The 25,001-nt window shown below is 36.9% G+C and overlaps 1 protein-coding gene across 3 annotated transcripts in view; it reads left to right on the top strand.

The window, feature by feature from the left end:
• The window catches only part of IMPA1 (inositol monophosphatase 1), a 35,553-nt gene extending 16,021 nt beyond the window's left edge, over positions 1-19,532 (top strand). For all 3 annotated transcript variants that reach the window (XM_077167089.1, XM_077167090.1, XM_077167091.1), the window contains 6 exons: positions 3,854-3,958; positions 5,598-5,643; positions 8,003-8,111; positions 13,917-14,025; positions 17,146-17,297; positions 17,985-19,532. In XM_077167089.1, coding sequence (XP_077023204.1) covers positions 3,854-3,958; positions 5,598-5,643; positions 8,003-8,111; positions 13,917-14,025; positions 17,146-17,297; positions 17,985-18,100 — 637 coding nt within the window. In that variant the 3' untranslated portion in view covers positions 18,101-19,532. The remainder of the gene's footprint in view (positions 1-3,853; positions 3,959-5,597; positions 5,644-8,002; positions 8,112-13,916; positions 14,026-17,145; positions 17,298-17,984) is intronic.
• Positions 19,533-25,001: the final 5,469 nt, after the last annotated feature.

Raw genomic sequence — 25,001 nt, 5'->3', positions numbered from 1 at the left:
ATGGAACGCCTCCCAGATCTGGATCTGAAAGCCTTCCAGATCTGGAACAAGACAAGGATATCCACTCTTATTCAGCATTTTGTGCTGGAAGTTCTAGCTGGAGCAATTGGACAGGAAAAAGAAATAAAAGACATCCAAATTGGAAAGGAAGAAGTCAAACTTTCACATATACAGATGAAATGATCCTATATTTAGAAAGTCCAAAAAAATCTGCAACAAAGCTACCAGAGCTAAGAAGTACAGCAAAGTGGTGGAATACAAGATCAACACACAAAAGTCAGTAGTTTGCATACACTAGTAATGAGGAATCTGAGGAAGAAATCAAGAAAAAAAAATTGCATTCACAATAACAACTAAAAGAATCAAATATCTAGGGATAAATTTAATCAAGAATGTAAAGAACCTATACACAGAAAACTGCAAAACATTACTAAAAGAAATCTAGGAAGACCTAAGTAGATGGAAGAACATACCTTGTTCATAGATCAGAAGACTAAATATAGTTAAGATGTCATTTCTACCCAAAATGATCTACAGATTCAAGGCAACACCAATCAAAATCCCAACAGCTTTGCAGAAATAGTAAAACCAGTAATCAAATTATTTGGAAGGGCAAAGTGCCCCAAATAACCAAAAACATCTTGAGAAAGAAAAACAAAGTTGGAGGCCTCTCGTTTCTTGACTTTAAAGTATATTCAAGTCTTCAGTGGTCAAAATAGCATCGTTCTGGCATAAGGATAGATATACTGACCATTGGAATTGAGTTGAGAGTTCAGAGATAGACCCTCAGATCTCTGGTCAATTGATTTTTGACGGGGCAGCCAAGTCCATTCACCTGAGACACAATGGTCTCTTCAACAAATGGGACTGGAAGAACTTATGCATAGATTCTCATGCAAAAGAATGAAAAGGATCCCTCTCTCACACCTTATAAAATTTATCTCAAAATGGATCAAAAACCTAAACAGTGTTAGGACCATAAAACTCCTAGAAGAAAATGTAGGGAAGCATCTTAAAGATCTTGTGGGAGGAAGTGGGTTCTTAACCTTACACCCAAAGCACAAACAATGAAAGAAGAAATAGATTAATGGGGTCTCCTCAAAATTGAATACATTTGCGTGTCAAAGGACCTTGTCAAGAAACTAAAAAGACAGCCTACTCAATGGGAGAAAATATTAGGAAACCACATATCTGATAAGGGTTTAATATCTAGAATATATTAAGAAATCCTACAACTCAACAACCAAAAGGCAACTCAGTTTAAAAATGGGCAAAAGATATAGAAATGCAAATGGCTGAAAAGCATACGAAAAGATGCTCAACTTCACTAGCTATTAGGGAATGCAAATTGAAACCACATTGAGATACCATTTCACACTCACTAGAAAACTACAAGTGCCAGAGAGAATGTAGAGAAATAGGTACCCTTAGTCATCATTTTGGGCAATATGAAATGGTACAATCACTTTGGAAGGCAGTTTGGCAGTTCCTCAGGAAGCTAAGTATAGAAGTGCTATATGATCCTGCAACCCCATTACTAGCTATATACTTGGAAGAATTGAAAGCAGGGAGTTGAATAGATATTTGCATACCAGTGTTTATAGTGGCATTATTCATGATTGCTAATAGATGAAAACAGCCTAAATGTCCATCAACTGATGAGCAGACAGACAAACTGCGGTATATTCATACAGTGGAATATTATTCCGCTGTAAGAAAGAATGAAGTCATGATGCATGCAACATTGTGGATGAACTTTAAGGACATTATGTGGAGTGAAATAAGCCAGAAGCAAAAGGCAAATGTTGTTTGGGCTCACTAATATGAACTAATTATAATGAGCAAACTCTGGGAGTTAAATTGGAGAGCATGGGTTCTCAGGGTAGAAATTGGGCAAATGATGCTTAAGGAGTACAGAATATTTAATAAAGTTGATTTTAAAGGTTTGAAATGGATAGCTCAATACTTACACAGTTCTGTAAGTGTAACAATGCTAAGTGCGAGTATAGTTGAAAGGGGAAGATTAGGATTGGGTATGTCAATAGAAGGAAAGCTAGAGGGTAAAAACGAACTATATAACATAGCAAAACTTATAGTGGATGATGACTATGGTTAACTGTAGAAATATAAGAAATTCTTACATGAACTAGAACAAATGAACATCATTATTACAAGGTGTTGATAATGGAGTGGAATGTGGGAAAAAATACGGTTAATGCAAACTAAGATCTATAGTTAACAGTAACATTGTAATATTCTTTCATTAATTGTAACAAAGGCACTATACCAAAGCTAAATGTCAATGATAGGGGGTATAAGGGATATGGGATACTTTTTTTGGAGAAAATGAAAATGTTTTCATATTATGGTGGTGAATGCTTAATAGTGTGATTATACCAAGAGCCAATGATTGTACACTTAGGATGGATTGCATGATGTGTGAATTGAAAAAACAAGACAAAAAAAAGAGTAGGAAAGGAAGAAGAAAACTCAGAAACCATTTATGGAATTTACCTAAGATTTATTGCATAGCATGTTATAGAGAAGCATGTAGACACAATAATTTTGGTAAATGATTTGCTGTCTTATTGAACATGACTTTGTTCATATTTATATATTGTTCTCTGTATTAGTTATTCCATATAAATAAAATTTATCAGCTCTGGACCACAAACATTTATCTGATGGTTTCCTTCAGTCAGAAATCTAGGGGTGGCTTAGCTGAATGACTTGCCTGGACCTCTCATGAAGTTACAGTCACACTGGAAGCATGATTGGCATCATCTCATGGCTGACTAGGCTGATTGATCTGGTCACTTCTGTGAATGTTGACAGACGACAGTGCTTGTGTGTGGTGGTAGGCCAGTAGCTTCCCTCAGTTCCTTGCCATGTGAGCCTCTCCATAGAGCAATTCACAATGTGGCAGGTGCTTCCTCCAGCACAAGAGAGAGAACAAGAAGGAAGCCACAATACCATTTTGTGAGTCAGTCTCCAAAGTTGTATAATATCACTGTGCTTTATCTTATTGGTTAGAAATGAAGTCACTAAATCCAGCTCACACTGAAGGCAAGGTGTATTAGAGAATTTGTGGACATATTTCTTTAATGATTCCTCACCTGGATCAAATGCCTTTTCAGGTGTGTGTGCATGTACATGCTGAATTTTGTTATTTTTCATTTGACTTTGCTCTGGGGGAAGTAAATAAAACTTTTTGTGGAGAGCCGCCTCCCGGGTCGGGCCTAGTGGACACGCCGCAGCCTGCCCTAGAGTTCCCCCCGCCCATCGAGTGAGCCAAGATGGCACTCACATCCTGCTTCCGCAAATGACGCACGCGCCCACCAACCCTATCTTCCAATCACCTCTGTATACGTGGCACTAACCTATTGGGTTTGGGCACAGTATATAAGAGGTTACCCGGACAGGGTGGGTGGAGACGACCCATAGGGAGCCGTACCTGACGGCCGCATAGAGGTTGTTCCCCCGCGGGGTATTCTGTCCCGCGCGGAATTTGTAACAGAGCTTGCAAGCTTAGCTCCAGTAAAGGTCTGTGCTCACAACTGCAGCGTGTCTCGAACCCGTGTCTGTCACTTGAGTCGGTTTGTCTGCGTCTGCCTCTCTCTCCCTCCTGTTCCCTCCGCCGGCCGGGGACCAGAAGCTGAGCGAGACGGCGCCGGACAACTTTTCTCACTTCTACCAGTTTTCACAGGAAGGAAAAAAAGGAGCAACAATAGAGAAATGTAGTGCACCGACTTTCATTGTTTGGTATTAGACTCTGTGTAGCTAAGGAAATGTTACGGTTTGAAAATTGCTGCAAACAATGTAAAGACTGAGAGTTTCTCATTCTTGCTTTTAGTTTCATTGGTGAGGAATCTGTGGCAGCTGGGGAGAAAAGTATCTTAACTGACAACCCCACGTGGATCATTGACCCTATTGATGGAACAACTAACTTTGTACATAGGTAGGTTTTAACATTTTAAATACTTAATTACTGTTTGTGTATAAAACAGATGGACCTTCATGGTACTCTGTTCAGTAACATGTATATTTTAGAAAATTGTGTAACTGTTTATACTTCTTTATTCACAGAAAGAGTATATAAAATATAATAACAGGGCAAAATATATTTTCACCAGATATGAGAAGGTAAAAATATTAATGTTATGGATTTGTCTTGTGCTGTGAAGTGCCCTGTTCACCATGCTTTTTCTCACTGTTGGAACCACATTAAAATGTAAGCAAGCAACAGTGCTTCTACTTAGGAGGTTTAGTGGCTGTTTTAATATCAACAAACGAAAAAATGACAGTCATCATTGGAGTATTGCCTCTTTAGAATGAGAGAGATTGTGTTAAAATCAGCATGGGTTTTAGGGTGAGCAGACTTGTATTTGAATCTTCTTGCTTCCCTGTTGGCTTTGTGACCTTGGGCAAGTTGCTCAGTCTTTCTGAGCTTCTATTTTCTCATGTATAAAGAGGGTATATTATATTATATACCCTCTTTACTTATAGAATTAATAAGTAGTACATTTATATCAGAAATTATTTAGTATACTGCTTGACACAGAGTAAGTATATTATAACTCAGAATATTATAACTAGAAGAAAACCTGACAGAATTACTAATGAGAGTTGAAATGAATTATCTTTAAATAAGTAGCCTTGTTTGTTGGAATTATACATAGATGTATTTGAAGTTGTTCTGTAGATGTGTACATCTTTACTACATTTGGAATTGTTAAAAGACTATACAGCTAAGATCTAGACTCTATTTGTGATAGCTTTTAAATGTGGAAAGATGCTCATGATATATTTTAACACCAGAAGAGAAGATTATAATACAATGTGTACAGTATGTTCCCATTTTTTCTTAAAATATAAACTCAATACCAGATATTTTTAGAAGCTTTTATTTTCAATAGTTATGTTAAACCTATTTTGTCCATTTTCTTGATCTTGATTCTCTTCTGGGTCAGAAATTACAACCTATGTATTCAAACTGCCATATCAGTAACTGTGGCAAACAGTTACCTTTTCAGATGTGAACCTCCAAATTTGGTGTTAGAATAAAGAGAGGTAATTTATTTTGTACATTCAGTAGCTGTGTTTATCATGGATCCAGTTGTGGGAAAAATGACCAAGGATGAGTCTTTTCATTTTAACCATGCTCAATAACATAAGATGAATTAAAAAAAAATTTTTGAGTTAATTTTTATTAATTTTTTTATATTGTTACTATATTCACCATATTCAATATTCAAAAGATTAGTGGTATGCAATACAGTGTCCCTCCTACTACTTTTCCATTTCCCAGTACCCACTTGTGGAGATGACCATTGTTATCGATTTCATATGAATCCTTTCAAAGATGTGTCATGCCTATAGAAACAACCTGTAGGTATGTGTGTATGTATATTGTCCCCACCCTCCGGTTTATACAGAGGGTCACATACTGTACACATTGTTCTACATCTTGCTTTTTGCAGAGAACCAGTTTATATACAGTTGTGAAAAGTTTTACAAGAAATTATATTATGAAAAAAAACAAACGTTTATTGAAAATAAATTCTATCTCGCTAAATTTGTGGTTTCTTTTTTTTAAGATTTCCTTTTGTAGCTGTTTCAATTGGCTTTGTTGTAAATAAAAAGGTATGTTTTAAATTTATGGTTGGTAAAATGCCTTGCTGTCATTTTCTGAGAAAGTAAATGTGTTTCTATAGTAAATTTGTTTGCCTCTATATTCAATTTATATAACTGCATTATTTCAAATATGAGCTACATGACTGTTAAAATTATGATACTTTTTCCAATAAAGAAAATTTGATGTTTTTTGAAAAGCAGGAGTTATATAGAAAAATACACACAGGTAGCTGAAATATAATTCACTAATTAATCACCATTATGTGTTTTAATCACCATTATATAACATGTATATGTGTTATATACAGTATAGTTTGAGATTATAGGTGTTGGAGTGTGATCTGGAATGCTTAATGGAAGTGGCAGGATTTAAGCTAGAAATGCTTTAATAGGTGTCAATGAAGGGAGACATCTAAAGACTAGAAAGTGGCAGGGGCGTGAGTATGGTAGGAAAGTACATAATATGTTCAGGAATATAAATATAATTTAACACTTTCTATACAAAGCCCCATGGAGTAAAATCTGTAGCTATTACATTTCCTTACTGTTTGGTAGGTCAGGCAGTGAATGATGTTTACTCACATATTATATGTGATATATTGCATCTGAATGCATGCAAAGTAGTTAAGACATTTCTGAAAGTAAAAGCATGAATTAATACAAGTGGAGGCTTAACCATGAGTTTGTGTTAATCACTGAGATATTCCAAAAAAAACTAAGTAAGCATCTAGCATATAATTAGTCCTGGGCTATGTGCTATCTCTACCTTTAAACTCACAGTTCAGTGCAGAAGTTAGATGTGTGAACAAGCGATGTGTGGTGGAACTAGAAAAATACTGTATAAACACGGATATAACTAATTCTGCCAAGAGTGGGGTGAGAAAATCTTCAGAACAGAGGGGGTAGTCATTTCAGCTGAGTCTTAGAAAATTAGGAATTTGCCAGATAAAGAAGAAAAAGAAAACATTTTAATTAGAAAAAACAGCTTGGAGAAATTAAAGGGCATGATGTATACGGGGAGTGATAAGATGTTCATAGTGAGTGAAACATTGGAAGTGGTAGGAGGAGAGGTTGAGGAGGTAAACTGTAGCCATATTGTAAGTCATCACAGCCCATCCATGCCAGAAAATTTAGATTTTGTTTTTAGGCAATAGGAAACCAGTAGAGGTTTTTAAAAGGAAAGTGAAAGATAATTCCAACAATTCAGAGATTATATTAAAAGGATAGGGGGTTCTAAACTAGGGTAGGGGGACAGTGAAACTAGCTGAGGAAATGCCAAAATCAAAGCTGTTTTTGAGGGCGGTGCTATGGTGGCTCAGTGGCAGAATTCTTGCCTGCTATGCCAGAGACCCAGGTTTGATTCCTGGAGCTGCCCATGCCAAAAAAAAAGTGTTTTTAAGATAAATTTGAAGGAGGATGTTTGGAAAGGAATGGAATGTGATTCAATCATTGAGTGAGTTTAGCCTCTTTGAGGTTTCTGCAAGACTAGGTTCTTCCCTGTGATGATGGGGTTGATGAGAGCCAAAATTATAGGTGGTAGTTGAATTAATGGACTGGAAAGACCCAGTCTTATAAGGATATAGATAATTAAAAAAGAAATGAAAGAAGGAAAAACCTGAGCTGCACAACTTTTAAGGGCTAGGTAGAGAAGATTCGTAAAAAATGAACTAAGATGGATTAGTAAGTGAGGTAAGTGATTTAAAAGTACTGCTTGAAACATGTAGGCAATGAGTAAATATTGAGAAGTAATGGTCAGCAGTCTCCACTTCTTCAGGGAAGCCATTTAGTCAGTAAGAGTTCCTTTGGGATATCTCTAAGGGGTCTTTCAGAAGAATGAGTGACCAAGGAAGAAATCAAATTGTATGAAGAGGATACAGTCTCTTTATATAAAATAAATAAAGTACAGTCTCCACTTTAGCAGTGGAGGAAAAAGGAAAGGTTAGCATCTTAAAGGGGTTAATTAGGTTAAGGAAAAATTTGGTGGAGGGAAAGACTTAGGAATTAGGTACTAGAAGAAAAATCCAAGAGAAGATGGAGCAAGTTTTTCAGAGAATGTGTGAAGGAGATAGTATTCATAACATAGGAGGAAGGATTCACCTTCGAGAGTAGAAAAGATCTCTGTCTAAGGCAAGAAGGAGAGTGGTCAAGGTGGGTACTCTTTCTTAAGTTTAGAAATGGATGGGAGAAAAGTCAGGGATATCATATCTGATGGCCTGTTCTTGGAAATTAGCAGTTTATGGGTACAATAGTTTAGCCACTTGATTACATTATTAGCATATCAGATTTTCTTGTTACTTTCTTCGAAAAAATATTGATTTAATGAAAAAAAAATTCAGGTTTGGCAAAAGAGACTTGTTTCCTTCTGCAGATGGAATTTGGAGTTGTATACAGTTGTGTGGAGGATAAAATGTATACTGGCCAGAAAGGAAAAGGTGCCTTTTGTAACGGTCAAAAGCTACAGGTTTCACAACAAGAAGGTGGGTTTATTTCTTTATTTTTGGTGGGATTGCTATTGTATACTGTTCTAGTTTGCTAGTTGCTGGAATACAATATACCAGAAATGGAATGGCTTTTAAAAAGGGAAATTTAATAAGTTGCTAGTTTATAGTTCTAAGGCTGAGAAAATTACAGCAAGTCTATAGAAATGTCCAATCTAAGGCATCCAGGGAAAGATACCTTGGTTCAAGAAGGCCAATGAAGTTCAGGGTTTCTCTCTCAAGTGGAAAAGCACATGGTGAATACGGTCATGGTTCCTCTCTCATCTGGAAGGGCACATGGCGAACACAGCATCATCTGCTAGCTTCTCCTGGCTTCCTGTTTCATGAAGCTCCCCAGGGAGGAATTTTCCTTCTCCATCTCCAAAGGTCACTAGCTCGAGAACTCTCTTCTTCATGGTGTTGCAGCATTCCCTGCTCTCTCCAAACCTCTTTCATTCTCCAAAATGTTTCCTCTTTTATAGGACTCCAGAAATTTATCAAGACCCACCCAAATGGGTGGACACATGTCGTCACTTAATCCAGTTTAACAGTCCCTCTTGACTGAATCACATCATCCAGGGAGATGATCTGATTACAGTTTCAAACATACAGTATAAAATAGGGAATGGGATTTTGATTAAAACATGGCTTTTCTAGGGGACATACATCCTTTCAAACCAGCCCATATACTTTTATTTTCTTGTTATTTGTTCATTAACCTCTGGAGTTCTTCAAGTGTTAACTAATTCTTAAATTTTGTTTACCTTCTCTTCATTTTAAAATTTTGAGCTCAGTTTTGAATGTGGTTGTTTTAGTTTCCTGGCTACTAAACAGTGGGTTTACTATACAGTGGATGGCTTAACACAGGGATTTTGTAGTTGGCTCTTGGTTTCAGAGGCTAGAAGGCTTGCTTTCTCCTGGTTTCAGTATCTTCTGCTGGCTGATCAGCAGTGTTTGGGGTTCCTTGGCTTTTTCATCACATAACAATATATATGTCAGCTTCTCCTTTCTCTTCCAGGTTTCCTTGACTTCTGGCTTCTGGCTGTTCCCCATGATTTCCTCTTTGTTTCCAATTTCCTTTGCTTATAAGAATTTTGGCTGTATTGGATTAAGGCCCATGCACATTGAGTTTGGACACACTTTAATAATAGCATCTTCAAGGGTCCTGCTTAACAAATTGGTTCACATCTACAGGACCACAAGTTAGGACCTGAACATGTCTTTAGCAGGGGGCATAATTCAATCCCCAACAGTGGTAGCAGGGAAAGCTAATGTTGTTTAACAAAGTAGTTCAGATTCAGCATCATGCTGGAGATGGGAAGATGAATAAGACCAGTTCTTTGCCCTTGTACAATTCATAGTTAATTGTTTTAACCATCGCATTTCAAATTCTTTGTAGCATTTCTCTTATCTGATACTATTGGGACCAATTATTGGGCAACAAATAGGAAAAAAAGTTTGTTTAAAGCTAGGAATTCTTAATGATTGAAAATGATACATGTACATTTTTATGAGCTAGATGGTGGGGAGTTTTAAGTCTTCTTTTTCTGTAGCAGCTGATGGAAGTTTTGAATCACTTTTCTTGCATTAACCACATCCAGCATTTTCTACAGTTCACCTTTTCAGATTTGTTGTTGTTGTTATTCAGGGTAGACTTCTTTGAGAAACTGACTTTTCTTTTTTTTAATGTTTTATTGTTAAAATTTAACATGCAAATATTCTTAAACGTACAAACATTTCATCCATGGTGTGCAGTCATTGGTTCACAATTTCATCACATAGTTGTGTATTCATCACCATGATCATTTTTTTTAACATTTGCATCACTCCAGAAAAAGAAATAAAAAAGAAAAAGCATATACATACCATACCCCTTACCCTCCCTCTCATTGAGAACTAGTATTTCCATCTACCCAGTTTATTTTAACCTTTGTGCCCCGTATTATTTATTTATTTTCTATCCATATTTTTTACTCATCTGTTCAGACCCTAGATAAAAGGTGCGACCAAGGTTTTCACAATCACGCAGTCACATTGTGAAAGCTATATCATTATACAATCATCTTTAAGAAATACGGCTACTGAAGCAGCTCTACATTTTTCTCAGGTACTTCCCCTCTAGCCATTAAAAGGGGATATCTGTATAAAGCATAAGAATAACCTCCAGGATACCTGACTCTGTTTGGAATCTCTCAGCTACTGACAGTTTATTTTGTTTCATTTCTCTCATCCCCCTTTTGGTCAAGAAGGTTTTCTCAATCCCTTGATGCCAAGTCTCAACTCATCTCAGGATTTCTCTCCCATATTGCCAGGGAGGTTTACACCCCTGGGAATCATATCCCACATAGAAGGTGAGGGCAGTGAGTTTGTTTGCCATGTTGGTTTAGAGAGAGAAGCCTCATCTGAACAACAAAAGAGGTTCTCTGGGGGGTGACTCTTAGGCCTAATTTTGAGTAGGCTTAGCCTATCCTTCTCAGGGATGTTTCATAGGGGTGAACCCCAAGATCGAGGGCATGGCTGTTGATTTGTTTGTCCCCATTGCTTGCAAGAATATCAGAAATTTTCCAAATTCTCCCTCATTTTTGAAGGACAGTTTTGCTGGATATAGAATTCTTGGTTGGCAGTTTTCTTTTTTAGAATCTTAAATATATCATACCACTGCCTTCTCACCTCCATGGTTTCTGCTGAGAAATCCACACATAGTTTTACTGGGCTTCTCTTGTGTGTGATGGATTGCTTTTCTTTTGCTGCTTTCAAAATTCTCTTTCTCTTTCACATCTGAAAGTCTGATTAATAAGTATCTTGGAATCTGTCTTTTCTTTTGTGTGTCGGATTTCAGATGTCCAGTCCTCTAGTTCACTAATCCTTTCTTCTACCTCTTCAAATATATCATTGTAGGTTTCCATTGTTTTACTTCATCTCTTCTACTGTGCCTTTCATTCCCATAAGTTCTGTGATTTGTTTTTGCAAACTTTCAATTTCTTCTTTTTGTTTGCCCAGTGCCTTCTTTATATCCTCCCTCAACTCATTGATTTGATTTTTGATGAGATTTTCCAAGTCTGTTCAAACATCCTGAATTAGTTGTTTCAGCTCTTGTATCTCATTTAAATTGTTGATTTATTCCTTTGACTGGGCCATATTTTTGCTTTTCCTAGTATACTGGTTATTTTTTGCTGACATCTAGGCATTTGATTTCCTTAGTTAGTTTATTCTGGAGTTTACTTTCCCTCTTTTACCTGTGCTTTTCTTGCTGGGTGGCTTTGTTCTCTATCTGGTCTTTGACCTGTAGCATAGGTTCTGTTTAACTGATCAGAATTTTTCAGTTCTTGTTTTTCTTTTCCTTGCACTACCTGTGTGGAGCCTTTTTTTTTGAGGAGGATCTCCTCAGATATTATAGACTGCAGTCAAATTTTCCCAGACTGGCCTAGACTTCTCTTAGGAAGAAAGAGTTGCCTGCATCAGTTTTCCCTGAGGGTGAGACCCAGCAGGTTGAAAGACTTTCCTATGAAGCCTCTAGACTCTGTGTTTTTCCTCTTCTGCACAGTATGTGGTACTTGTCTGCACAAGGCTTCCCACCAGGGTAAAATGGCATGATGCTTTAAACTTGAACAGATTCTCTCTGCTTGAGACCTGGTTGAGAGAGAAGGGAAGTTGTAGGTTGGCATTAATTGCTTTAGTTTTTCAGTCCCTGGGGTCTGAATTCCTTGAGGGAGAGATTCCACTTGAGCTAGGCCACACCTTTCTCTTGAGGAAGGTACAGTCTTTAGGGAATTAACTCCTTTCACCTGACTAGTTACTTTGTCTCTCAGTCAAGTTTAGTTCTGCCCTTGCCTGGGGTAGTGCTGCAGCCTGAGAAGCCATCTAGTTCTATCTAATGAGCTGTTAAGTAATGGAAACAAGACAAAAAGAAAAGTCCTTTTCAGAGCAGGACCCCTGCTTCTGGGGTTTGTCAATCAAGAGCTTAAATTGGTAAGTGGCCCTATGTATCTCCAGGTTGTATGTGTCCCCATTTTTTAAGGTCCAGCTCTTTTCAAGTATTTTGTGCTGTCCAACTCAAAAAGCCTCTTTTTTGTTTCTTGTCTTGTCAGCCCTGCCCCCTCTCTGCTGAGGCAAAAACTCCTAGTACCTTTAGCTCTTATTTTAGGTTTATCTGAGCTGGGGGCCTATTTTCAAGCATTTGTTAATTAATTCTGCAGTTGGAGCTTGGCTGAGCTAAGCCCTTGCTGCTTGTAAAGTCTGTTTCTTTTCCCCTCAGGAAAGCAGCCTGCCACGTCCATGGGGTGAGGCGCTGGCAGCCTCTGTGGTTTTGGGAGACTTAGAGTTCTGTGTGGGGTCTCACCTGGTCCAGGTTGCCCACACTGGTGTATACTGTATGTCTAGTCACGGATGTGGCCCCAGCAGTTGTTCTATACTGTTCCTGGCCATTTACTAACTTCTCTGGAGGACAAACTAAGTTCCACACCTCACTAAACCGCCATCTTGCCCCGTTCTCTGAGAAGCTGACTTTTGACCAGATTCTTTTAAGTGCAGCAAAAACTTAAAGATACTTGCAAAACAGTTTGAATTCAAAATCTTCTAGACTTGTATCATTTTTCCTCTCAATCTTTTATAGTTGTCTTGTCCAAATTTAATTTCAGAGCAGATTTTTAGTTTATTTCCTTATCATTAACTCTAGGACCCAGTGATTGAAAGATGTATCCTAATCTCAGAAATGTTTACATGTGAAAAAATGTGCATCTTGATTTAAAGGGATGTAGTAGTTTCCATAGAAACAACTATTTTTATATTCATTTTCTTCTTTTATATAATATTTAATTACATTGTGTATTTGCCAAAAAGTACTACAGTTATAAACATGATTGGGAACAAACACATCTATTAATCATACCTTCTCAATGCCTGGGAAGAGATGAAGTATGGGAGTTTACTAGAGAGTAGCCTATTAGCCAAGAGTGTTGGGTGTATCATGAGCTTCAATCACAGTGTTTCAGAGGGAATGGAGATAATTGGAAAATCTCTTAAGTTAGTAAATGGAGGTCAGATTAGACAGCTACCACTTAATTTTAACTTTGAGCCAGTACTGCTTTTATTTCAAATCTGTAAATAAATACTTGATTGAATTTCTAAATTCTACTTTTTATATTGAGGATTTTTTTCTTATTTTCTACTAAAGGTTTTGTGTATGCAGGAAAATCGATTATACACAACTTTTGGGGAGATTAAGGGGAAAATTATCTAAGTCTAGAAGGATTTTGAACTCAAATTGTTTTATATAATATTTTGTTCCTAGGATGCTATACTCTTTGATGATTATAAAAATAATCAGTTGGTGATAATAAATTTATCATCAGAATTCTAAATACTTGCACTAAAATGATAAAGCAAATGGGGTAAAATGTTAACAATAAGTGAGTCTGTAAACAGGACATACTATTGCTCTTATTTCTGCAATTTTTTGTAAGTTTGAAATTATCTTCAAATTAAAAGTCAACAAACAATTAAATCATAAAATTAGAATTAGATTATTCATCCCCCGTCTGTTTAAAAAAAACTTAATTTCTAAAGAGATAATCATTCCTTAAAATATTAATTTATCTGAGTCAACTAAGGTACTCCAACTAACAAAACTAATTCCAGGAACGGTGTTGTTGAAAGCTTAGAAAGAAACAAATTTGGTAAAACTAGCATGAGGGATAAAAATGTTCTAGTTTACTCTAAATTACAAATGTCAAAAATTTCACCAGGATTCTAATTATTAAAATATAATAAAAGTCTTATCTGTTTATTTAAAACATTCTCTTTCAGACATTACAAAATCACTCTTGGTGACAGAGTTTGGCTCGTCCAGAACACCAGAGACCGTAAGAATTGTTCTTTCTAATATGGAAAAACTTCTTTCCATTCCCATTCATGGGTAAGCTCTTTTCATTTCCTACTTGATAATTTAATTTATTTTTAATTTCTTAGTGCAAAGCCTGGAATTAACAAATTATTCCAAATTTCTCTCCAGTTGACTTTTTTTTCTTTTTTGGACAAAAACACATATACAAAAAAGCAATACGTTTCAAAGCATATAATAATTATTTGCAGAACAGATCTCAGAGTTTGGTATGGGTTGCAATTCTACCATTTTAGGTTTTTCCTTCTAGCTAAAGAAACTGGAGACAAAAGAAATATCAATATAATGATTCAGCAATCATACTCATTTGTTAAACCCTACCTTCTCTGTATAACTCTACCATCACCTTTGATCTTTCTTCCACTCTTTAGGGGTTGTTCTAGTTTGCTAGCTGCTGGAATGCAATATACCAGAAACAGAATGGCTTTTAACAAGGGGAATTTAATAAGTTGCTAGTTTACAGTTCTAAGGCCAAGAAAATGTCCCAATTAAAACAAATCTGTAGACATGTCCACTTTTTAAGGCATCCGAGGAAAGATACCTTGGTTCAAGAAGGCCGACGACGTTCAACGTTTCTCTCTCAGCTGGAAGGATACATGGCGAACATGGCAGTGCCTGCTGCCTTTCATGTGGCTCTACCAAAAGGGACTCTCTCCAAAATGTTTCCTCTTTTAAAGGATTCCAGCAAGCAACTCCACCTTCAGTGGGTGGAGACACACCTCCATGGAAATCATCTAATCAAAAGTTACCACCCCCAATTGGGTGGGTCACATCTTCATGGAAACAATCAAAATGCTCCCACCCAGCAATATTGAATGAGGATCAAAAGGCATGGCATTTCTGGGGTCCACCACAGATTCAGACCAGCACATTCCACACTTTGGACCCCAAAAAGATGTGCTCTTTCCAAATGCAAAATACATTCATTCCATAACAATATCAGAAAACCTTAAACCTTTCAGTAGCAATACAAATGAAGTACCAAATTAGAGACAGTATAAAATCTCATCAAGTCAGTTACAGGCATGGTCTGTCCTAAGGCAAAATTTTCTCCATTTGCTCTGGACCTTTGAAAACTCATAACAAGTTATTTGCTGCCAACATACAAAGGAGGAACATTCATAGGATACATATACACATTTCCACAGGGAGGAAGGGACACAGGGGTCACCAGACCCATATAGTTTCGAAAACCCGCAGGGCAAAGGCCATTAGATTTCAAAGTCTGAGAATCATTTATCCTTGGGGCTTCTGAAAGTGGCAGTCCTACCCTTTCCAAGGGCCTAAGCAGAGGCCTGCCTCTCTCTGAATACAACCTTGTGGGACATTGGGGAGACCACCTTTTTTTTGGCTCCACCCTCTCCAAGCATTGGGGCTGCACCCAGGCTCTCTGCCATCTCGGGGACACACGCTCAACCCCTCCATGTGGTGGCAGCCCGGCTCTCCCCAAACCCCAAGGAATGTGCTTCACCCTCTCCAAGGCCTGAGGCAGCATGACTCTTCCACTGCAGCGAGGTGGAAGGCCCATCCTCTGCCTTTGGGGCAAACGCACCATCTCCACGGGCTTGGGTGGGTCCACTCTCCTGGCCCCAGGCTTTTTTACTTCAGACCTCAGCCTCCATGGTTTTGCCTCTGAAGTTATTTTTCCTCCAATGTGTCCCTTCTCTGAACCCCTGAGTCCAGGCTGGCAGTGGCTATGTTTATACAGGTCCCACAGCACTTTTCATCGGCTTTCTATGCAGTAGTGTTGTATCATACCCATCAGACATAAGGAGTTTCCAGAAATCTTTCCTGGATAACTCCATATCCAATCATGGCTGAACTCTGAAATGGTTCCACATTTGGCCAAGACCTCCTGTGGGAAACTATTCTCTGGGGTCTCCCTTCCTGGAAGCCCAGAATTTTCTAGGACATCAATTTCTGGTTTCTCTGTACCCAAGAGTTCAGTTTTCAGCTTATCTCTTTCCTGTCACATTTCACTATAAGCTGCAATGAGAAACCAGGCTGCACTTCCAACATTTAATTTGGAGATCTCTTCTGCTAAATATCCAAATTCATGGCTTTTAAAATCTGCCTTCCAGCCAAAGCCACTAGTCAACTTTGCCAGATTATCTGCCATTTTAAAACAAGGCTCATCTTCCTTCCAGTCTATAATAACACACACCTCATTTCTGTCTAAGACTTTATCAGAAGTGTCTTTAGAGTCCACATTTCTACAAACAGTCTCTTCAAAGCATTCTAGGCCTTCTCTATCAAGCTCCTCACAACTCCTCCAGAATCTTTCCCTTATCCACTTAAACACCCGTTCCATCATGTTTGGTATGTGCAAACCACAGCAGCAGCACACCACTTCTCTGGTACCAAAATCCATTCTAGTTTGCTAGCTGCTGAAATGCAATATACCAGAAACAGAATGGCTTTTAACAAGGGGAATTTAATAAGTTGCTAGTTTACACTTCTGTGATTAGATTAAGCATCACTCATTGCAGAAGACACTCCCCTTTGGCTGATTACAAATGGCATCACCTGTGGATGCAGCTGACATGAAGGGCGAGAAAATGTCCCAATTAAAACAAGTCTGTTGACATGTCTACTTTTAAGGCATCCGGGGAAAGATACCTTGGTTCAAGAAGGCCAACGATGTTCAACGTTTCTCTCTCAGCTGGAAGGGTACATGGCGAACATGGCAGTGTCTGCTGGCTTTCATGCGGCTCTACCAAAAGGAACTCTCTCCAAAATGTTTCCTCTTTTGAAGGATTCCAGCAAGCAACTCTACCTTCAGTGGATGGAGACACACCTCCATGGAAATCATCTAATCAAAAGTTACCACCCCCAATTGGGTGGGTCACATCTTCATGGAAATAATCATAATGCTCCCAATACTGAATGAGGATCAAAGGGCATGGTTTTCTGAGGTCCACCACAGATTCAGACCGGCGCAGGGGTATTTAGGCTATGCCCATTCTAACTTTTTCATGTGGAAGGGGCTGTCAATAATGAGGGATAGGGGACTGGAACTAGTTAATGTTCTGGAAAGGTCTCCTGCTCTGCATAACAGGATTTATCTGGTCCAGGGACCACCTGGAGGTTGTAGGTTTCTGGAAAGTTGCTCCATTTTTAAATATTATGTTTTAGGATTCGGGGTGTTGGAACAGCAGCTGTAAATATGTGCCTTGTGGCAACTGGAGGAGCAGATGCATATTATGAAATGGGGATTCACTGCTGGGATATGGCAGGAGCTGGCATTATTGTTACTGAAGCTGGTGGAGTACTAATAGATGTAACAGGTAAAATAATTGAATCGTAAGGCATTTTTCTCTTTTCATCTGTTGAATTTACTTTCATATATGGCTGTTGTTTCTTTTCTTTTTTTAAACCTTTGATTTAGTTGTGCTGTAACTCTTAAAACAAAAGTAAGCCTTTTTTTTTTTTTTTTTTTTTTTTTGTAAAGTCAAAATAGCAAACATTGGGAAATAGAAGCCAGGATTAAGGCACCAATGTTAGTTTGGGACTGACTTAATAAGTGCCCTAAGCCTCTTCAGAAGTAATGGTGAAATTTTTTAAGGTGAAGGGTGAACCTGGGTTAAAAGAATTCGCAGATGCTCTGGGAGAAAAGCAACAAAAAAATAAGGAAATTGGAAGGAGAATGCTGTGGCAATTCCATGGAGTCAAACAATAAAGAAGTAGTGAAAGTTATAATAATCATGTGCACAAGAAGAAAAAAAAGAGAAGAAATGAGATTTTTCAGATTAGTATGAGCTGAGAGCCCCCCATGGGTGTTTATTTAAAAAAAAGAAAACATACATTTATCTACTGCTAAAGCTTAAACTTACAGTTTTGTGACAGGGTTGGTTTTTGAAAGATAACTGAAAGTATTAAAATATGATTGACTATAATACACACTGCTATATTGGTTTTACATAAATTATTTTTGTACAAGATATAATAGTTTTCCATGTTTGATTTGATTTTAGGTGGACCATTTGATTTGATGTCACGAAGAATAATTGCTGCAAGTAGTAGAACATTAGCCGAGAGGATAGCCAAAGAAATTCAGATAGTACCTTTTCAAAGAGATGATGAAGATTAATTACAACAGCTTCAACTATACAATCACATTTGCTTTTCTCAGATTTGATGATGTATGGTGCAAAAAATTAGGGCACCAGTTTCAGATATGCAATGTGTTTGGTTTAAATTGTCTTTTATGTTCAGATTAGAAAATTGGAACTTGTTCTGTATCTCAAAGACTCAGCATACAACAATAGATGAAATGTTTGTTTCATTGTTTTAAAAACTTTCATGGGTAAGATTTTACTTTGGGAAAAATATCAAGGCAATACAATACATGAGACAGGTATCGCATCAACTGAAATAGTTAGCAAATTTGAGTTCCTAAGTATATATGGTCCCCTGAAATATTGACTTGCTATTTAGATGCATAAGCACTCTTAATTAGAAAGTTGGAAATATTTTTCTGGAAATACTTTTTTCTCTTTAGTCCTAGAAGCCATATTTAATTAAATTTGTAAGGGTATAATGACTTCTTATACCAAGGCTTCTCTCTTTACAGAGAACCTTATTTGTTTTATTCATCAGTATACACATAGCTGTCAAAGTACCTCTCAGACAGCACGTGCTGCAAAAATAAGTGCTGAAAGAATGAATATATTAAAGGCAGCAATTCCTAGTTATAACAGATTCATAAAAGTCGTGAGCTTATTCTGTATGTTTACTTTAGGTATTTTTGAAGCAAAACTTATCTAATAATCCTTTAAAACACTGTATGTTACATCCATTTTTACATTTCAGATTTCCATACCATTTCACATTCCCATGCCACTAGTTATTTCTTATTGTGGACATTTCTGCAGTTAATATATTTTCCAAAGCACTGCATTGCAGTATTTGGAATCACTTTAAAGTACCCATGTAAGAGAGGAGGAACTATTTTTAAAGGCACTCTCATCAGGTATCTGATATAGATACAGCATGTCAGTTTACTAAATTGAATATTTTTAAGATGTTTACACTGATTTTTGTTTTGCATAGGAAATCTAGAACCTGGAAATATACTGTATTGTTAATATTGAACTATGTGTTTTCTTCTCAAGCTCCCTATTTAATTTCATTTCCACTGCTTTCTTTTCAGCCTTTAAATATTTCTTAAAGGTCTGTGGTTTTTCCCAACTCAGAAATAAAATTGTACTGATTCATAGATATTTTTAAGGATTAATTTATTGTTTGGCCTTGTCACTTGACATGTGAACAGACAATTAAGAAGTTTTATTATAGGCTTTTGTGAGCCTTGTATTTAGTAAAATAAGAAGTGCTCCTATAAAGTTTTCAATATGGGGGTTATTTTATTGTGTACACCTAATACATTAAAAAATATATAATACTAAGCCTTGAGTATTATGAGTACTGTATTTGTACAGTTGATCATGTGTACTTAAAACATCTCATACTGAATTATAATGACAGATTGTTTTTGCAATTAAATTTATTTTAATTAAGACCATCATGAATAAAATTTTAAACAAAAAGTATAATTGACATCTCCATTATTAAAATTTATAGTTTACACTCCGTTTAGTGATTTTATGTTAGGTTATAATATATATTACAGTTGTGATTGAATATTGTTTTAGTCTCCTTAGCTGCTCAAGCAAATGCCATACAGTGGGTCACCTTAAACAGTGGAAATTTATTTGTTTCCAGTTTTGAGGTTAGGGAAAAGTCCAAATCAAGGTAATGCTTTCTCCATCAAGGTGGCATGCTAGGGCTGGCTGCTGGTGATCTTTGGTCCATAGTTTGTCACATGGCAAAGCACATGGCAGCACCTCCTGGTCTCTCACTTCTCTTCTGGGTTCTGCAGAATTTCAGTTTCTGGCTATTTCCTATGGCTTTCTCTCTCTGTGTCTGAATTTCATTCTCCTTATACAGTACTCCAGTACTAGGGTTAAAATTCGTCCTGACTGAGGTGGGCCACACCTCAAGTGAATAACCTCACCAAAAAGTCCTACTTACAGTGAATGAGTTCATTACCCACAGGAGTAGATTAAGTTTAAGAACTTGTTTTTTGAGGATCCATGCAACCCCAAACCATCACATATATAAGTCCTTACTTTTTGCCTTTGGTTTTTCCAACCTTTTTTAAAAGTCATTTTTAAAAAGTTTCCATTAGGTAGCTTTTTCACCTTTTTGTTCTAAATGCAACTGGATTTTTACTAATGACATTTGTTTATACTTTGAACAATAATTTGGAAGTAATTTTTTGAGTTAACAGGACTTCTTAGATTTAATACTTAAATGTTAAAAAGGCAGGGTATACCAAATTCCTCTATGTATGCACAATATATACCCATATATAACATATACATACTTGAACATCCTTCCCACTACTTTTTAAAACAGAAATGAGCCCATTCTACCATGTACTTATTTGTGAAGCATTCTTTGGCCCCCTTTTGAATCACTAGCTGTTCCTAGAAATGGTTTTTGATGTCTGGGTCAGTGTTTGCCTGTGAAGTGTATCTTCATGATACAGTTATCCTTAATTTCACGATCTAGTCTAGAGTCTAGACATCATGTTTAAAAGAAAAAAATGGTCATTTTAAACTCTCCATTTTCCTCAAGGTCACGGCCCTTTATTTACACTGCCTCGTTGAGGAGAAATAGCTTATTTTTATCTAATCAATATATGTATTTAAAAATTTAAATAATATTACAGAGTTGAGAGTTAACAACAGCATTTTTCTAACCTCTCTTAGTTATGTGCCCCAAACTCTTTTAGAAGTTTCTTCTAGTATTTATTTCTATCTTTTAAAATAATATATTCTGCTATGTCTTTATAATAGATTAATTATAGTTGATAATTATCTATTAACTTGTTAGGAAGATGAGGATTTCATACTTACCCCATGCTCCCTTTATCACCTCCTTTCCATCCTTTTAGTATAGTGATGTCTAATTTTTTTTGTTAAATTTGCATTCAGTCTTTACATTATTATTACGACTTTTATTGACCAGTTAGCTAACTATTAGTGTACTACGATTTCATTTTCTTTGCTGTGCAACTTACTGTTCTTCCCGAAATTCTCCATGGATTTTTAAATTTCTCTATCTTCTAGCCATTCAACCATAATCAAATATATTCTGTTCTATTAGTACCATTTTCTTCTTCTGGAGAAAGATCTTTTGGGATCTTTTTTCTTTTCTTCCAGTCTTAATTGATTGCTGACTAGGTGTGCTGCATAGACATCTTTCTGTGGCTTCCCTTTGCTTCTCTTACGTTGGATCCTCTGTGCTTTGGGTCTTTTTTTTTGGTTTACTTTCTTTTGGTGAGTCCATCTTCCAGGTGCTATCTGTGAAAAGGTATTTAGGAGATAAAATTCTCTCATGTCAGAAAATGTCTGTTAATGCTTAATGTTAATTTCATAGTTTTCTTTAGGTCTAAAATTCTAGATTGAAAACTATTTTCCCTCGAATTTTTAAAGCATTGCCTTCAGAACATTTTAGAGCAACATTTAAACAAAATCTCTGAATATAAATTTAAGCAAGTTTAAACATAAATCTCATTGGGGAGCAGTTAATCGGAGCTCATTAAATAAGATATTGATTCATTAACATTGAACTCACAGCCAACAGCACAAAAACTCCCTGAACAAAGCTTATCTAACACATTTTCTCCATAATGTACATGACAGCCTTCTTGCACTTAGAAACACTAAACAGGACTTCGGTGCTATACTTGGGAACCATTTGAAACAGTGAAATCACCCTACCCTACTCCCCACCCCACCCCACAAAAATGTGAAAACTGGCGCTATGAGAGCTGAAAGGTAGAGTGTCCCCTTGTTTGACCTAGCTGGGAATACGCTTGTTGCGTGACTCAAATTTTCTGCCATCCTGCTCATCTGTTATTGACTACAAAAAGCATTGCAAATAATCATTTAGTGTTACAAGTAAGTTTTAGCAACAAATTTGCATACAGAATCTGCAAATAGTGAGGATAAACTATCTAGTTTACAGTAACAATGTCAATGCAAAACAGGAAAGAAAGGTCTTTTGAATAAATGGTGTGATATCAATTGAATGTCCATATTTTTTAAAAAGGAATTTTGACCCTGTTATACCATGCAAAAAATCAGTCCTAGATATATCCTAACCTAAATATTAGAGGTAAAACAAGAAAAACTTCTTGAAGATAAGAGGAGTATATTTTCCTGGCCTTGTTATGCAAAGAGTATGTAAACAGGACACACGCACGAAAAGTTAACTAAAAGGAAAGTTGATAAATTGGATAATATTAAAATTAGGAACTTCTATCATCAAAGTACACCATTAAGAGAGTGAAAAAGGCAACCCATACCTATTGTAAAGGTTCCTAGAGTGGAAGCTCTTAGAACAGATGCATCCATTCCAGAGTTGTAACTGATACTTCTAAATTCTGAGATACTGAGCTATATTGTGTATAACCTGCTCATTCCCTGGAACTTTGGGTATTTGTGTGACACCTGAGACTCAGAGGGAGAGCACTGAAGCTCTGGAATTCAGCATTACCCATATAGCAACTTAAAAAAGCTGAAAAGTAACCAGACTTCAATTAGAGATATGACTGAAGCTGTTCAGGATAGGACTAAGGAAATCAGAAACCAGGGTAAAGAATGACATAGTCAATATTTTAAAACTTCAACTTCTGGGTGAGACCAAATGAAGAGATATTTATTTGGTGTGAAATTTATATTTTGGGTAGTACATTATCAAATTTAATTTGTATCACTTGTACATGGAATCTTGAATAGGGCATGAGATCTTGTTGGATTGTGTTTTTGGTCAGCGTGATGCCCCGATACATCCAGAGTAATTTGGTTAGAGAATAAAGTATTTGCAAAGCCCCCTGGAAGGACTGGGGAGAGGAAGAAATAGTAAACTTCTCCACCTTGGGAATTCCTGATATTCTCGCAAGCACTGGGGACAAACAATTTAACAGGCCAAGCTCTCGATCCTAGGTCTAATCCCTATAAAATTTATACCTGCAAAGGAGAAGGTAAATCTACTTATAATTATGCCTAAGTGTCATCCCCAGAGAACTTCTTTTGTTGCTCAAATGTGGCCTCTTTCTCTATTTCAAATAAGCAGGTGAACTCACTGCCCTCTCCCCTATGTAGGACATGACCATATTATCTTCCTGGCAACGTGGGACAGAACTCCCAGGATGAGCTGAGACCTGGCATCATGGGATTGAGAATGTCTTCTTGACCAAATGGGGAAAGAGAAATGAGACAAAGTAAAGTTTCAGTGGCTGAGACATTTCAAACAGACTTGAGAGATTATCCTGGAGGTTATTCTTATGCATTACATAGATAACTCATTTTTAGTTTATGGTGTACTGGAGTGGTTAGAGGAAAGTACCTGAAATTGCTGAACTGTTCCATTAGCACACAGTGTGAAGGTGATTGAGTAACTATATATTTTTTACAGTGTGATTGTGTGATTGTGAAAACCTTATGGCTGATACACCCTTTATCCAGGCTATGGACAGATGAGTAAAAAAATAAGGACAATAAATAAATAATGGGGGGGAAAGAGGTAAAAAATTGGGTAGATTGCTATACTAGTGGTCAATGAGAAGGATGGGTAAGGAGTATGGGATATAAGAGTTTTTATTTTTTCCTTGCTTTTCCTGAAGTGCTGCAAATGTTCTAAAAAATATCATGGTGATGAATACACAACTATGTAATGATATTGTGAGCCATTGATTGTATAGTTTGGATGGACTGTAAGGTGCATGAAGATACCTCAATAAAAAATGTTAAAACAAAAAATATAACCAGATAACCCACAGAGTTTGTAATTCATATATCTAACAAAGAACATATCCAGAAAAAAAAGGAACATATCCAGAATATATAAATATTTTCTAGATGTCAATTTTAAAAACCCAGTTACAAAATAGGCAAATAAACAAATTTGGGCACATATTTCACAAAAGAATATATCAAATACTTAATAAGCAAACATAAAAGTGCTCAATATCATCAGCCATCCAAGAAATGTGAATTAAAACAAGGGTGATACACTTACATATACCAGAATGGCTAAAACAAAGTCCCAACAACAAAACCCAAATAACCTCTCTGATGATACCAAGAGGTGATTAGGATGTGAAGCACCTAGCTCTATCCTGCACTCTTCAAGGGGATATGCATTGATATAACCACTTTGGAAAACTCTGGGAAAGTGTACTGACGTTAATCATATGCTTGCCCTGTGACCCAGCAATTCCACTCCTGGGTTTATACCCTGTGTAGCTCCAAATGTGCTCCCCAAAAGGCATGTTTAAAAGTATCTTCATAGCAACATTATCTGTACTAGCCCCAAACAAGAGGCAATTTAAAAAAATCTATCATCAGCATAATGGGTTAAATAACGCAATATAATCATACGAAAAACTGCTATACAGCAGTGAAAAAGAGGAGCTACAGCTGCACCCCAAAATGTGGATGATTTCCAATCTGGCTCAATCTCTGTCACTCCAATGCTTCTGCCCCTTTTGAAGTCACCAATGATGCTCTAATTACAGACACCAAATCTTTTCTGCCTTTTAGCTTTCTTGAGCATTTCTTCCCAATGCCAGCTTTCTATATTTTAAAAATCACATTTTTAAAATTCTCCTCTTTGTTCACTTCTCAGTCTCCTTTGCTGACTTTTCTTCTTGTAATGATACTGTTCTCCAGAGTTCCAGCCTTGGTCTTCTTTTCTCCCAACTCTGTAATCCACTCTTGGGGAACTCATACATGGCTATGACTTCCCTTCTACTGCCTCCCAAATCTTGACTAGGACCCATATTTCCGTTGTGAATTTTTCCGTGTTCTTGAGCATGCCTTTCTGCATGCTAACTCAGTGTGTCTCAAACAAAACTAATTTCTCTCTCTTTCTCTCTCAGATTATAACCTGTTAACTTAATTCCCCCTTTTTCAACTTCC

This window comes from Tamandua tetradactyla, chromosome 6 (genome assembly GCF_023851605.1).
Source record: "Tamandua tetradactyla isolate mTamTet1 chromosome 6, mTamTet1.pri, whole genome shotgun sequence".
Taxonomy (NCBI): domain Eukaryota; kingdom Metazoa; phylum Chordata; class Mammalia; order Pilosa; family Myrmecophagidae; genus Tamandua; species Tamandua tetradactyla.
The sequence above is the reverse complement of the archived record's forward strand: the minus strand, read 5'-3'. Positions and strand labels throughout refer to the sequence as shown.